At 43.9% G+C, this 16,219-nt stretch overlaps 3 protein-coding genes across 3 annotated transcripts in view; 1 reads left to right on the top strand and 2 right to left on the bottom strand.

The window, feature by feature from the left end:
- Nucleotides 1-1,711: 1,711 nt before the first annotated feature.
- LOC124131904 lies at nt 1,712-8,872 on the top strand. Its single transcript, XM_046495435.2, has 2 exons — nt 1,712-1,890; nt 4,294-8,872. The coding sequence occupies exons 1-2, from the start codon at nt 1,821-1,823 to the stop codon at nt 4,914-4,916; spliced, it is 693 nt and encodes a 230-aa protein (XP_046351391.2). The 5' UTR covers nt 1,712-1,820; the 3' UTR covers nt 4,917-8,872.
- A 3,919-nt stretch (nt 8,873-12,791) lies between these two features.
- Nucleotides 12,792-14,024, bottom strand: LOC124128361 (vegetative cell wall protein gp1-like). Its single transcript, XM_046491768.2, has one exon. It carries the CDS (start codon nt 14,022-14,024, stop codon nt 12,792-12,794), a length of 1,233 nt encoding a protein of 410 aa, XP_046347724.2.
- A 285-nt stretch (nt 14,025-14,309) lies between these two features.
- LOC124128359 (barrier-to-autointegration factor B-like) overlaps nt 14,310-16,219 on the bottom strand; it is a 28,176-nt gene continuing 26,266 nt past the window's right edge. The window contains exon 3 of the mRNA XM_046491767.2: nt 14,310-15,115. Coding sequence (XP_046347723.1) covers nt 14,969-15,115 — 147 coding nt within the window. The 3' untranslated portion in view covers nt 14,310-14,968. The remainder of the gene's footprint in view (nt 15,116-16,219) is intronic.

Raw genomic sequence — 16,219 nt, 5'->3', positions numbered from 1 at the left:
GTATCATTTGCTGGTGCCATGTCCTTTTAACAAACAAAGTGCAGTTTATACATATATTTGTTTCTTTTTTAACACCGCACTCAGCAATATTCCAGCTATATGACGGCGGTCAGTAAATAATCGACCAGACAAGACAGTGATTGACATCATGAGCATCGATGCACGCAATTGGGATACGATTACATGCATCAACCAAGTCAGCGAGCCCAACCACCCGATCCCGTTAGTCGCCTCTTACGACAAGCAAAGTCGCCTTTTACAGCAAGCATGGGTTGCCAAAGGTGAGGTGAGGTGAGGTGAGGTGTAATTGGGTTTAACGTCGCGTCCAAGATTATTGCAGTTATATAGCGACGTGCATGTACGTGTGTGTGTGTGTGTGTGTGTCTGCTTGTACTAGTCCGGACTGATGCCGATTTATAGTGCTAGCTCACTGAGATACCATGCCGCAGTTTAACATGAATACCCCACTCAGACACAGTATACAGACTCCGAGCGGACCAGTCCTTGTTTTAGCCCCTTAATGCCGAGCGCCAGACAGGATAACAACAAGTACCATCTTTTAACGTCTTTTGGCATGACGCGGCTGGGGATCGAACCCCGGATCTTCCGCTCTCCGGCGGACGCTCTACCATTAGACCACGGAGGCGGTCGGGGTTGCTGAAGACTACCATTAGCATATCCGTTGTGTTTAGTGATGTTTAGAATTTAATGTTGATTTGATACCATTAAATTTAAGTTGGAACCTAACATAGCCATGTTCCAAATAATTCAAATCAACTACAGCATTCTCTATAATTGTGAAAAACCTACAGGTCATATAGGGAAATATAAGGGAATATCTTAGGTGCTAGCGAAAGAACGAGTGAATCGTTTGGGTCTAATGTATTGACAAAGTTGCGGGCCAGAAATACAGATATTGCCAATACATAGCATTTGTACAGGCTGCAACATCCAAAGATTAAATATTCCTCATCTACGATTTACACTTGTGAGAGGGGTACACAAAGTACGTGATCTAGACTACCAGTTGTCGGACTTTCGGCCTCGGTGGCTGAGTGGGTTAGATCGCTGACTTTGTGTGTTGGCGATTAGGTGTCTCACTCTGGCGGTGTGGGTTCGAATCCCGGACCCACCCCCCAAAAGTAGGAGAATCTGTACTTTACCAAGAAAGTGTTATCCCAAATATAACATTTCTTACATTCTTCATCCACATGAAAAGATAAATTGTAAGCAACGGTTACGGCATAGGCTGAAGCTGTGGTTGAACATTTCTCTGAGCAGTACGGGGAGAGATTGAATGTCCAGTTAGTAGTGAACTAAACCACATTATTATTTATAATGAAATGTGTTTGTGGATTTAACGCCTTGAGTAATGGTAGACAGTGAATCACGAGCCGAGACAGTTCATAGCGGTTGTGAGAGAAAGAAATCACATGACTTAAATCGTATCCATTTTCCATATGGCCCCTTTCCACATGACACACTTAATCTACACACATATACACACATCTTCATATGGTCTCTGGTATGTTTGAGTAGAGGTCAGGATTTAGGAATCAGTCTAAACTATGCCACACACTCCCGACTAGAACGAGCAATTTAAGTAAACACAATCTTCAGGCCTGGCTGAAACCGTTGGGTTTAAAGCCTCTCACCAACATCTGTGTTTCCCTCCCCATGATCCCCCGACAACGCCGTATGGGCCCCCCTTCAAGAGCCCTTCCCACAAACACGGCAAATTAGTTGGGTTTTCACAGTTCTCAAGACACTAAGCAACAGTGAGGAATCTTCAAGTTAGCAAGTTTTTCTCTACCGCCACGATGAAGGACTTTCTTGTCGTCAGTCTCGTCTTGACCGCATACATCTTATCGGACTCCGTGGGACAACCAGGTAACCGAACACTGTTAAATATTTCCTAATATCCAGAATTTTGAGTACCAAGCTGCTCCCTGTGATCCTGACCTATTTATTGTCTTGTTGTTTTTCCCAAATTCCTCACATGGCACCAGCACGGTAGATCTACACTACTCGACTTTTGCCCAACACCTTCTTATTAGATGACTTAATAGTCGGAAAATAGTGTATCTAGGCAATGTTGTAGTACTTTGTACATCAAATACGCTTTAAAGCAGGTTCTTCCATCTGTTGAAATATACATGTGCACTTTGGAATTCCATGCTTTCTTACAGAAAACCTGTGAACAATATTCTTTAATGATTAATTGTAAAACTGATTTTCTTCTTAGAAACATACATTGGCTAACAACCTCTGGTTTATTTCTTCGGCACCGTGATATGGCAGCGTTTGCAGTTTGTACCGTCGCCCGTAGTCCTGCACCACGACCGTGGAATATATTTATTTTATAAAAAATAATAATCTAGAAATGCATACAAAAGCAAGTCTAGCAAGCTCAAGCTAGCTCTATCTGAAATCAGCATAGGGAATTGTTTTTGATTTTTAGAGTCAAGAAGGATATTGTGTAACATAAGATTTCAGAGACTAAATGTTAGTCTATGTCGCGTGCTTCCTCACTCGTGCTTGTTGTGGGGTATTTTACACAGAGATGATTGATCTGCTTTGTGTTAGTAGCTGATAAATTCGCATTGTAAGGTCTTGTTCCGTCTGTTGAAGTGTTGCCATATTCTGAGACGTTTACCAAAGGGACTCTACTTACAAGCAGCTTGTGTTTATTGTCCAAGTGGGGGCGGGTAATTGGAGCTACATTGCGTTATCGTTGCCGTGGGGGATGGGGAGGGGGGTTGGGGGTGTTTACGTTGAGGGGAACCCGGTGTAGTGCTGGTGATGAATGATACAGACGCAGGGAGCCGGGAACGCTGGGACAAGAGCGGATGAGGAGGAGGAGGGGTGTTATCGACTTGTGGGAATTAGTGTTGACAACTCGCACATCTGTTGTCTGGAAGCGTTGTTTCGCACGTGGATATGCTGAGGATATACTTGGTACACATAACCATCATAATGATATTGACATATATTGCCTCTGAAAGATAAATCGATAGTCCCGTTCTACAAAACAATACAGTACATGATCACATAGTGTAGGTCACGAACACAGGTACTCGAGTGTAGGTCGTGATCACTGGTACTCAAGTGTAGGTCATGATCACATGTACTCGAGTGTAGGCCATGATCACATGTACTCGAGTGTAGGTCATGATCACAGGTACTCGAGTGTAGGTCATGATCACAGGTACTCGAGTGTAGGTCATGATCACAGGTACTCGAGTGTAGGTCATGATCACAGGTACTCGAGTGTAGGTCATGATCACAGGTACTCGAGTGTAGGCCATGATCACAGGTACTCGAGTGTAGGTCATGATCACAGGTACTCGAGTGTTGGTTATGATCACAGCTACTCGAGTATAGGCCATGATCACATGTACTCGAGTATAGGTAATGATCACAGGTACTTGAGTGTAGGCCATGATCACAGGTACTCGAGCGTAGGCCGTAATCACAGGTATTCGAGTGTAGGTCATACTCACAGGTACTCGAGTGTAGGTTATAATCACAGGTACTCGAGTGTAGGTCGTAATCACAGGTATTCGAGTGTAGGTCATACTCACATGTACTCGAGTGTAGGTCATACTCACAGGTACTCGAGTGTAGGTTTTGTGCTGGCGTATTTGAATATTTTCTCTGAAGCTCTGAACGTGGACTACAGAATTGTTTATACACCATTAATGAGCGTGTCACTGTGATTTTAATTTTATTGAATTATTGATTGACTTCATATACAGCAAGAGTTTATATATCACGTGTATTTAATACGGATATATAATGCAAATATTGAAGAAGTGTAATTGAGACAGAGACCGATGATTTTCTTTTCTTTTCTCGAATGTATAGGTTCATGTGTATACAATGTGAAATTCACTTGAGGAAAACAGGATTCGGTGTCAGTTTGAGGTGAATACCCAAATAATGGGCCCAAGCACCTAATGTTATGTTATGGAATCCCGGCTGCATCGTGGCAAAATGCCGGCATGCTCTCTCTCACATCCTCATGATGTCAATCACTGGATTGGTTTGTCCGGCCTTAATATTTACAGCCCTCCGTCATTAAGCTGGAATTTTGCTAACTGCGCAGTTAAACAACACAAACACACACACACGTACATGTACGTCGCTACATAAGTGCAATAATCTTGAACGCGACGTTGAAGACCATTTCACACCACCTCTCCTCACTTCTCGATGCCAACTGCTCTTCTTTTGTCCTAAGTTCATTAGCCCATAACATGGAGTCCTCAACGCCAACCTTCTGTGTTCCAGACAATCAAGATGGCGCGGGGATACAGATGAGCTATACAATATCCAACGGTAACAGCAGCTCGGTGGATCCCCAACCGGCCGTCAACACCTCCACAGGGGCCCACACGAATGTCGGGGTGTGGAGGGCTAGATACAGAGGCCACGGACATGGCCGCAACGAGTCAGGGCGGGGCGGCGCATTGCGACGGTACCGTCTGAGGCAGCATCGCAGACGACGACCACGGCTGAACCTCACGGCGTCAGCGTATCCACATAGTCAAGGCCGACGACCACAACGACTCGGAAACGTCCAAAGACGCGCCGAGCAGCTTCGTAGACAGGGTGGAACACGGCGTCTTGTCGCGACCGGGTCTCACACTCTTTCGACCGGAACCAGAACAAACACAGGGGGCGTGGATCCTTTCATGGCACTCCAGAATGGACACAGACAAACCGGGCCTTTCCAGGATAGACAGACAGCTTACGACTTTCTTAGCAATGGCGGCAACAGTTTCAGACTCCGAAACGAGAACCAACGAGAACGTCGCGACGAGAACGCGCGAATGGCTTCCGTTATGTGCGGCGTGTTCGGCAAACAGTTCGTCCCGAGCGCTATTGGCGGCAGGTGCGTGGATCCGGCCTAGATACCACGTGATATTAATGCACACCTATGTATAATTAAAATTTGTTGTTATTTGTGTACAGACGGTGGGATAGCTCAAACAATCGACTGTCTGGAGGTCGTGACGGCAGGAATGAAATCTTTCATGCATAATGTGTATATATTGCTAGATAAAGGCTACGATATTTAGTTTAAACGTGTTTATGGACACTGTTCGTGCAATGTAATATCTATCACTACCTATCACTGAGGAACCGATGTTAAAATCATAAATTTAATAGGAAATATTGCCCGATTTATGGGGCACGGTACCTGATTTTGATTGTTTTCGATTGGATGTTATTATTTCACGGGTCTTAATTATATACCCCAGTGGTAACAACCGAGGGTAAAACGATCGAGGCCACGATGATCCTTTAAATTGAAACGCTTGACATTAGAGCACAGATGGCTCTCAAACCTTTAACACAAAGCGATCTTAGCCTATGTTAAAGTATGGGAGTTACGATCATCTTGGCTCTAAGATCGCTTTGTGCAAGTGGGCCCAGGTTCTGTCAACTTTGCAAGGCTCTGTTCAGGATTACTGGTATGTGACGAGAATTGCATTGGGGAAGTCCATGTACATACATATATACTACTAAAAACGTTTTCGATTCTTTCTGACTCGTTCTGTACGATTCTTTCATATTACTATAAGATTCTTTCATTTTACTGTGGTTAATATGTCGTGTCAGGACAGTACAGTACAGTAATATGAAAGAATCGAGTGATCTGTAAGTTATTGTGAGTAGTATACTAAAAAGCCATGGTATTGATGTAGTATATTAACAAGCCATGGTATTGATGTAGTATACTAACACGCCATGGTATGGATGTAGTATACTTACAAGCCATGGTATGGATGTAGTATACTAACAAGCCATGGTATGGATGTAGTATACTAACAAGCCATGGTATGGATGTAGTATACTAACAAGCCATGGTATGGATATAGTATACGAACAAACCATGGTATGGATGTAGTACACTAACAAACCATGGTATGGATGTAGTATACTAACAAACCATGGTATGGATGTAGTATACTAACAAGCCATGGTATGGATGTAGTACACTAACAAGCCATGGTATGGATGTAGTATACTAACAAGCCATGGTATGGATGTAGTATACGAACAAGCCATGGTATTGATGTAGTATACTAACACGCCATGGTATGGATGTAGTATACTAACAAGCCATGGTATGGATGTAGTATACGAACAAGCCATGGTATTGATGTAGTACACTAACAAGCCATGGTATGGATGTAGTATACTAACAAGCCATGGTATGGATGTAGTACACTAACAAGCCATGGTATGGATGTAGTATACTAACAAGCCATGGTATGGATGTAGTATACGAACAAGCCATGGTATGGATGTAGTATACGAACAAGCCATGGTATGGATGTAGTATACTAACAAACCATGGTATGGATGTAGTATACTAACACGCCATGGTATGGATGTAGTATACTAACAAACCATGGTATGGATGTAGTATACTAACAGGCCATGGTATGGATGTAGTATACTAACAAGCCATGGTATGGATGTAGTACACTAACAAGCCATGGTATGGATGTAGTATACTAACAAGCCATGGTATGGATGTAGCATACGAACAAGCCATGGTATGGATGTAGTATACTAACAGGCCATGGTATTGATGTAGTATACTAACAAGCCATGGTATGGATGTAGTATACTAACAAACCATGGTATGGATGTAGTATACTAACAAGCCATGGTACGGATGTAGTATACTAACAAGCCATGGTATGGATGTAGTATACTAACAAGCCATGGTATGGATGTAGTATACGTACAAGCCATGGTATGGATGTAGTATACTAACAGGCCATGGTATTGATGTAGTATACTAACAAGCCATGGTATGGATGTAGTATACTAACAGGCCATGGTATGGATGTAGTATACTAACAAGCCATGGTATGGATGTAGTATACTAACAAACCATGGTATGGATGTAGTATACGTACAAGCCATGGTATGGATGTAGTATACTAACACGCCATGGTATGGATGTAGTATACTAACAAACCATGGTATGGATGTAGTATACGTACAAGCCATGGTACGGATGTAGTATACTAACAAGCCATGGTATGGATGTAGTATACTAACAAGCCATGGTATGGATGTAGTATACTAACAAGCCATGGTATGGATGTAGTATACTAACACGCCATGGTATGGATGTAGTATACTAACAAACCATGGTATGGATGTAGTATACGTACAAGCCATGGTACGGATGTAGTATACTAACAAGCCATGGTATTGATGTAGTATACTAACAAGCCATGGTATGGATGTAGTATACTAACAAACCATGGTATGGATGTAGTATACGTACAAGCCATGGTACGGATGTAGTATACTAACAAGCCATGGTATGGATGTAGTATACTAACAAGCCATGGTATGGATGTAGTATACGTACAAGCCATGGTATGGATATAGTATACGAACAAGCCATGGTATGGATGTAGTACACTAACAAGCCATGGTATGGATGTAGTATACTAACAGGCCATGGTATTGATGTAGTATACTAACAAGCCATGGTACGGATGTAGTATACTAACAGGCCATGGTATGGATGTAGTATACTAACAAGCCATGGTATTGATGTAGTATACTAACAAGCCATGGTATGGATGTAGTATACTAACAAACCATGGTATGGATGTAGTATACGTACAAGCCATGGTACGGATGTAGTATACTAACAAGCCATGGTATGGATGTAGTATACTAACAAGCCATGGTATGGATGTAGTATACGTACAAGCCATGGTATGGATATAGTATACGAACAAGCCATGGTATGGATGTAGTACACTAACAAGCCATGGTATGGATGTAGTATACTAACAGGCCATGGTATTGATGTAGTATACTAACAAGCCATGGTACGGATGTAGTATACTAACAGGCCATGGTATGGATGTAGTATACTAACAAGCCATGGTATGGATATAGTATACTAACAAGCCATGGTACGGATGTAGTATACTAACAAGCCATGGTATGGATGTAGTATACTAACAAGCCATGGTACGGATGTAGTATACTAACAAGCCATGGTATGGATGTAGTATACTAACAAGCCATGGTACGGATGTAGTATACTAACAAGCCATGGTATGGATGTAGTATACTAACAGGCCATGGTATGGATGTAGTATACTAACAAGCCATGGTATGGATATAGTATACGAACAAGCCATGGTATGGATATAGTATACGAACAAGCCATGGTATTGATGTAGTATACTAACAAGCCATGGTATTGATGTAGTATACTAACAAGCCATGGTATGGATATAGTATACGAACAAGCCATGGTATTGATGTAGTATACTAACAAGCCATGGTATGGATGTAGTATACTAACAAGCCATGGTATGGATGTAGTATACTAACAGGCCATGGTATGGATGTAGTATACTAACAAGCCATGGTATGGATGTAGTATACTACAAGCCATGATATGGATGTAGTATACTAACAAGCCATGGTATGGATGTAGTATACTAACAAGCCATGGTATTGATGTAGTATACGTACAAGCCATGGTATTGATGTAGTATACTAACAAGCCATGGTATGGATGTAGTGTTCTAACAAGCCATGGTATTGATGTAGTATACTAACAAGCCATGGTATGGATGCACAACGATTTATTTAACTTGTTGTGTGAAGTGTTGGTGCAGTTTGATAAAGGTGGAAATATTTGCATCGAAACGTCTCACGTGTAAATAATAACAGTGTCCTGCATAGAGATGCATTGCTGCATCAGATACCTTGACTTTTGTTTTTGTATCGTCATTGCCTCTGTTGACACGCGCATACTTACGACATACTCATACTAAATATACCTCATGTATTAAAACGTTTACACTGATGTCCATGTGTCTTGTTATATGTGGGGCGGTGGGGTAGCCTAGTGGTTAAAGCGTTCACTTGTCACGCCGAAGACCCGGGTTCGATTCCCTACATGGGTATAATGTGTAAAACCCATTTCTGGTGTGATATTGCTGGAATATTGCTAAAAGCGGCGTAAAACCATACTCACTCACTCATCTATTTGTATTGGTTCATCTCTTACTTCTGTTTTGTTAACCAGCAGATTTGCTGGGTTGTATGATCACATAGAATTGTGTCCCTACGATATTCGTTAGAAAAATGAACTAATGAATAATAGTTTCTCTCTCCTTCGAACTGGTCGTTTCAGAATAATCGTCAGAAGAATACGTCATTGCGTAGTATGGTACGGATGGCCCTTCTAAGGCACCGCAATTCGCTGTATAGAGTTGCGTCCCTTTGTCGTGCCAGGAAACGTGTTTCTGGTTCTTGTTTTGATAGCATCATACCCGGGCTCGGGGGTTTCATCAAAGTGGTAAATGTCTCAAACCTATATCACTTCGGACTTTTCTCCCACATTAAGCGGGCACGCCGTGATATACGGTTCAAGGAGGCGTTAAACCAAACACACTCGTTCAGATGACTTTTTAGAGCTTGGTCTTCTTCACAGTAGGTTATAAAATATATGTCCTTACATCCTAGTTCTTTTAGTTATTTCAATGGGACCCGAGTTAGTCTACTTATATATAATTAAATATAATTGTTTTACGCCGGACTCAGCAAAGTTCCAGCTATAGCACGACGTCTTGATCAAAACATCATGTGATTAATATTATGAGCAACGTTCCCCGCCGTCGGTGTATAATGGTACGCAATCAGCCAAGTCTCCGGACGTCATACCGAAACGGTCTGTAAAATCTTCACGTAGGGCGCCTTAGGTAGATGGCGACCTCTACTAACCCGGAAGTTCCATGGGGTTTATAGCGTGTAGACTTCCTATCGTATATGTAGTCTCTGTCGTTTTTACGTCACACGTGTTTGCCTATGTGTTTGTTTTTTCAACGCCGTACTCAGCAATATTCCAGCTATATTAGTGCGGTCTGTAAATAATTGAGTCTGGACAAGACAATCCAGTGATTGATATCATGAGCATCGACATAAGCAATTGGGATACGATGACATGCATCGACCAAGTCAGCGAGCCTAACCACCCGATCCTGTTAGTCGCCTCTGACGACAAGCATAGTCCCCTGTTACGGCAAGCATGGGTTGCTGAAGACCTATTCCAACCCGGATCTTCACAGGTCCCCACACTAAGAAGATTCCCTATGCATGAACGGTACGTCAAAAAAGCGGATGGTAAACATCGTCGACGGTGTCACCAGGACATCGTGTAACAGGCATAGTTAGTCAAGGAAAGCCTGTTATGAAAGTCTCTGCATAATACAATTAAGATAGATTTACCATCGTTGTAATTGTTAAATATTATTGTGGCCAATTGCAAACACGCAATCCTAGGGAGCCTGACACCGTAATTTGACTCGAACCACAGGTCGTACACGTTATTTCTAATCACCTCCACACTACATCTGTATATCTACCACGTATCGTTTTGTCGGCTAGCACAACACAAGCAGGTGTGACTTCGTCGCTCCCATGTGCGGAGTTCTTAAGGAGGGGGGCTGACCTATTCTGCCGGAGGTCACGCCACCTGTTGCGCCCCTTCTTGAAACCAGAAAGGTTACTATACAGAACACGTATAACAATCACCCGACCGACCAGTTCGAGCCTTGCTCTCCGATATACAGTGCCGGTATCTTGTTAGGTTTTGTTTCAATAACTGGGCGTTTTATTCCAGGGCACATTTCCTCTCTTGCGAACACTGATACAATGAATGACTCGAATAGCACTAGGCACCAGTTCAATGCATGCCTGGTGTGTATACAAAGTTCCAAAAACAAATATTCCACGGTTTATAAGTCTCAGTCGCTGTACTGTATTATTTCCCCTTCCGGCCAAACCTAACTGTAATGCTATAGCCCTAAATGAAGCAAGTCTAGATTTTCCATAGATAATCCCCCATTTCACTGGGACCTCTCTTCAATTTACCTGATAATTATATATTTTCCAAGCGTTAGTTTATGAGTTATGTTCGAGAAAGAGACGTGAAACAGATCTACGGGGCCCGTTTTTATATCCCCTTCAAAACTTAATTAACAATTGATAAAATCATGCCAATTCATTTTCATCTGAAAAGGTCAGGTGCAGTATGTGGTGGTAATAGTGAAATTACATTCAGTATAAAGGCAGACCAATGACCATCACTTACACGTATTAAAGATAGAAAGTACGCTTGTGATGTATAAAGCGGACAAGAAAGTCAAAGGAAGACCCAGTCTCAGTTTCTCATATTTTGGTCACACGTGTATGTACCAAGGAATACAGAGGTTGAAGCCGTGAAATGGCGGTATCATGTAACTTTGTTAAGTACGGTTTCATTGCTTTTGTGTTTTATATATTGTTATACTGACATGCTGGTACAGAACTGACACGTCCACCAATGTATACTGATAAACTTCTAACATAGGAGCTTAGCAAGGAATAAAAAAAATCAGGGAATGATTACTAGTTACATAAAAAGCATGATTATAAATGTGAGTTTATGACAAATGGAATATATAGTTGCATATGGATTATATACATATTTAATAACCTTCATTGATAGTAGCAGTATATTGACAAGACAAAGTTGGGAATCCTTTTACTCATCTTACAAAGGGTTACCACAATAATCAGTAGTGCGTAACTTGTATAACAATTAACGTTGAAGGTTGGAAGGTTTGGATAAGTAATACTTGATAAGGGTAGGGCGCTGCTTATCGCAAATACAGTAGGCAGAAAGTATAAGTATTTTTATACTGGTGAGTGTTTTCATCCTGCGAAGGTTGGGGGTGGTGTGTGTGTGTGTGTGTGTGTGTGTGTGTGTGTGTGTGTGTGTGTGTGTGTGTGAAGATCCTAAGGGGAGTGATTTTGCTCCTAGGATAAGATCACTCTGGAGTGATATTATGTGAATTGGGAGTGGGACTGAAGAGGCTCTGTTGTGAGAGGAAAGAGGGGCTCTGGTGCAATGAGGGAGGGGCTCTGGTGCAATGAGGGAGGGGCTCTGGTGCAATGAGGGATGGGGTCGATGCAATGGGAGAGGGGCCCTGGCAAGATTGAGGAGGGGCTCTGGAGAGACGAGAGAGGGGCTCTAGTGCAATGAGGGAGGAGCTCTGGTGCAATAACGGATGGGGTCAGTGCAATGTGAGAGGGGCCCTGGTGGGATTATGGAGGGGCTCTGGTGCAATGAGGGATGGGGTCGGTGCATGGCCCTGGCGAGATTGAGGAGGGGCTGTGGAGAGACGAGAGAGTGGCTCTAGTGCAATGAGGGAGGAGCTCTGGTGCAATGAGGGATGGGGTTGGTGCAATTGGAGAGGGGCCCTTGTGAGATTGAGGAGGGGCTGTGGACAGACGAGAGAGGGGCTCTAGTGCAATGAGGGAGGAGCTCTGGTGCAATGAGGGATGGGGTGGGTGCAATGGGAGAGGGGCCCTGGTGAGACTGAGGAGGGGCTCTGGTGCAATGAGGGAGGAGCTCTGGTGCAATGGGAGAGGAGCCCTGGCGAGATTGAGGAGGGGCTGTGGAGAGACGAGAGAGTGGCTCTAGTGCAATGAGGGAGGAGCTCTGGTGCAATGAGGGATGGGGTCGGTGCATGGCAGAGGGACCCTGGCGAGAATGAGGAGGGGCTGTGGACAGACGAGAGAGTAGCTCTAGTGCAATGAGGGAGGAGCTCTGGTGCAATGAGGGATGGGGTTGGTGCAATGGGAGAGGGGCCCTGGCGAGATTGAGGAGGGGCTCTGGTGCAATGAGGGATGGGGTCGGTGCAATGGGAGAGGGGCCCTGGCAAGATTGAGGAGGGGCTCTAGAGCAATGAGGGAGGAGCTCTGGTGCAATGAGGGATGGGGGTTGGTGCAATGGGAGAGGGGCCCTTGTGAGATTGAGGAGGGGCTGTGGACAGACGAGAGAGGGGCTCTAGTGCAATGAGGGAGGAGCTCTGGTGCAATGAGGGATGGGGTCGGTGCATGGGAGAGGGGGCCCTGGCGAGATTGAGGAGGGGCTCTGGTGCAATGAGGGATGGGGTCGGTGCAATGGGAGAGGGGCCCTGGCGAGATTGAGGAGGGGCTGTGGACAGACGAGAGAGTGGCTCTAGTGCAATGAGGGAGGAGCTCTGGTGCAATGAGGGATGGGGTCGGTGCATGGGAGAGGGGCCCTGGCGAGATTGAGGAGGGGCTCTGGTGCAATGAGGGAGGGGGTCAGTGCAATGGGAGAGGGGCCCTGGCGAGATTGAGGAGGGGCTGTAGAGAGACGAGAGAGGGGCTCTAGTGCACTGAGGGAGGAGCTCTGGTGCAATGAGGGATGGGGTCTGTGCAATGGGAGAGGGGCCCTGGCAAGATTGAGGAGGGGCTCTGGTGCAATGAGGGATGGGGTCGGTGCAATGGGAGAGGGGCCCTGGCGAGATTGAGGAGGGGCTCTGGTGCAATGAGGGATGGGGTTGGTGCAATGAGGGATGGGGTTGGTGCAATGGGAGAGGGGCCCTGGCGAGATTGAGGAGGGGCTCTGGTGCAGTGAGGGATGGGGTCGGTGCAATTGGAGAGGGGCCCTGGCGGGATTGAGGAGGGGCTTTGGTGAGAAGGGAGGGGTTGGGGTAAGATGGGGAGGGGTTGTGTTGAGATGCAGACGGACTGTTGAGAATGGGAGGGACTGCAGTGAGATAGGGAGGGGTTGTGGTAAGATGGGGAGGGGTTGTGTTGAGATGCAGACGGACTGTTGTGATGGGGAGGGGCTGTGGTGAGTTGGGGAGGGGCTGTGATGAAATGGGGAGGGGCTGTGGTGAAATGGGGAGGGGCCGTGGTGAGTTGGGGAGGGGCTGTGATGAAATGGGGAGGGGTTGTGGTGAGATGGGGAGGGGCCTTGATGAGATGGGGAGGGGCCATGGTGAGATGGGGAGGGGCTGTGGTGCGATTGGGAGGGGCTGTGGTGAGATGCGGAGAAGCTGTATGAGATGCCGCCAACAGATACCAGACAGTGTAACGCAGGATTCACTAACTATCACGATGCAGCCATAGACAGCGACACGAGAAGTGCATATATACATGGCTAGCACATAGGTGTGACATCTTTTTACACATATGATCTCTGTTTAAAACAACATTTACTGTAAAATTCAGTTGATTAATGTAACTTCTTAGACTTGCCTATTTTCCTCATCAAGGCTCTTTTTGATTACATCCTCAGTCATGGTGCATGGCTAACATTTATGATACCTGGATACAGAGAGCTTATCAGGCGTGCATGCTATATTGCTTTTACGAAACAAGTATTGTAATGTTTCATTTCCTAAACGAGTAAAACATGTATAATGCAAACACGAACAGTTTCATCAGAGTGGAATGACCTTTATTTATCACGAGCCGTGTCGAACAGATGAGTCAGAAATATTAGGTTAAACAAATACAGGTATAGTGTCATTAAAAAAAGAGAAATCTTTCTATTCATTCCAAGTACATTAAAGGGAGAAGTACAAAACAATGCTCCACCAAACCTCACAAACATGAACACTGATAGTCGTAGTACAGACATTTAAAGTCAAAGCACAAATAGCATTTGAATAGCAATAACATTTAACAGGATCATGTATTCTCTTATCACACCAGCGCATACCATCATGTAGAAGCCACAACAGTACTCATATTTTCCAACAAAATCACATTTAAAAATGAGAAATCAGCAAGTACATATAATAAAATGTAACATAACATTTTTCGTCAGGAAATCAAAAAGTTATCTTCTTGTTTCTACTATCATGGACTGTTATGGGTGAACAAAACCGTCCAAATGGCGTGCTGGATTTCTTGGGGAATAAGTCAGCAAAGAGCCGGAGTCACAGGAGACTAATCACAATTTTATTTACAAGAACAATGAACAATTAACAATGAACAATTTACAAGTGACCAACAGGGTGCACACGGTGTGCGTAACGCGTTGCCCATGCATGTAAGGGGAATGAACTTCTAGGCAGTAGTGTACATCAGCCATAGCTTAGCCGAATCTGTCGTACCATTCTTTCAGAGCCTTGTAGCACTTCTTGGCGTTGTGCTCATCTACCTTAGCTGTCTTGTACAACCATAGCGCGAAATCCTCTTCATTTGTCTTAAGAACAAGAAATTGTCCAAGCACCTGAGACGCCTGTAATAAACAAAGAAGACTCATTGTAGTGAGCAATTCGTAGCAATTAACAACGTGCAATGCAGGTATTTATTAGACCCAATCATAAGACAAGGCCTGTCTAGGTTTATAAGGTGTATGGTGAAGACCTGTCTAGATGTAGAAGGTGGATTATGAAGACCTGTCTTGATGTGTATGATGAAGACCTGTCTTGATGTGTATGATGAAGACCTGTCTAGATGTGTAAGGTGTATGATGAAGACCTAACTAGATGTGTGAGGTGAAGACCTGTTTAAATGTAGAAGGTGGATTATGAAGACCTGTCTTGATGTGTATGATGAAGACCTGTGTAGATGTGTAAGGTGAAGGCATGTCTAGATGTATAAGGTGAAGATCTGTCCAGATGTATAAGGTGAAGATCTGTCTTGATGTGTATGATGAAGACTGTCTTGATGTGTATGATGAAGACCTGTCTAGATGTGTATGATGAAGACCTATCTAGATGTGTAAGGTGAAGACCTATCTAGATGTGTAAGGTGACGACATGTCTAGATGTAAAAGGTGACGACATGTCTAGATGTATAATGTGAAGACCTGTCCAGATGTATAAGGTGAAGACATGTCTAGATGTGTTAGGTCAAGACCAGTTTAGATGAAGAGGGTGGATTATAAAGACCTGTCTTGATATGTATGATGAAGACCTGTCTGAGTGTAGAAGGTGAAGACATGTCTAGATGTAGAAGGTGACGGCATGTCTAGATGTATAAGGTGAAGACCTGTCTAGATGGAACAGGTAAAGACCTGTTTAAATGTAGAAGGTGGATTATGAAGACCTGTCTTGATGTGTATGATGAAGACCTGTGTAGATGTGTAAGGTGAAGGCATGTCTAGATGTATAAGGTGAAGATCTGTCCAGATGTATAAGGTGAAGATCTGTCTTGATGTGTATGATGAAGACCTGTCTTGATGTGTATGACGAAGACCTGTCTAGATGTGTATGATGAAGACCTATCTAGATGTGTAAGGTGAAGACCTGTTTAAATGTAGAAGGTGGATTATGAAGACCTGTCTTGATGTGTATGATGAAGACATGTGTAGATGTGTAAGGTGAAGGCATGTCTAGAT

This window comes from Haliotis rufescens, unplaced genomic scaffold, assembly GCF_023055435.1.
Source record: "Haliotis rufescens isolate VD_foot unplaced genomic scaffold, xgHalRufe1.0.p SCAF_3, whole genome shotgun sequence".
NCBI classification, from domain to species: Eukaryota; Metazoa; Mollusca; class Gastropoda; order Lepetellida; family Haliotidae; genus Haliotis; species Haliotis rufescens.
This window is presented reverse-complemented; position numbering and strand designations above follow the sequence as displayed.

Excerpts from the sequence above, each read along its gene's own strand:
- LOC124131904 (XM_046495435.2), top strand. The coding sequence starts at position 1,821 with ATGAAGGACTTTCTTGTCGTCAGTCTCGTCTTGACCGCATACATCTTA. Across the intron at positions 1,891-4,293 it reads GGACTCCGTGGGACAACCAG|ACAATCAAGATGGCGCGGGG; the intron begins GTAACCGAACAC and ends TCTGTGTTCCAG.
- LOC124128361 (XM_046491768.2), bottom strand. The coding sequence starts at position 14,024 with ATGTATATATGCACTTCTCGTGTCGCTGTCTATGGCTGCATCGTGATA.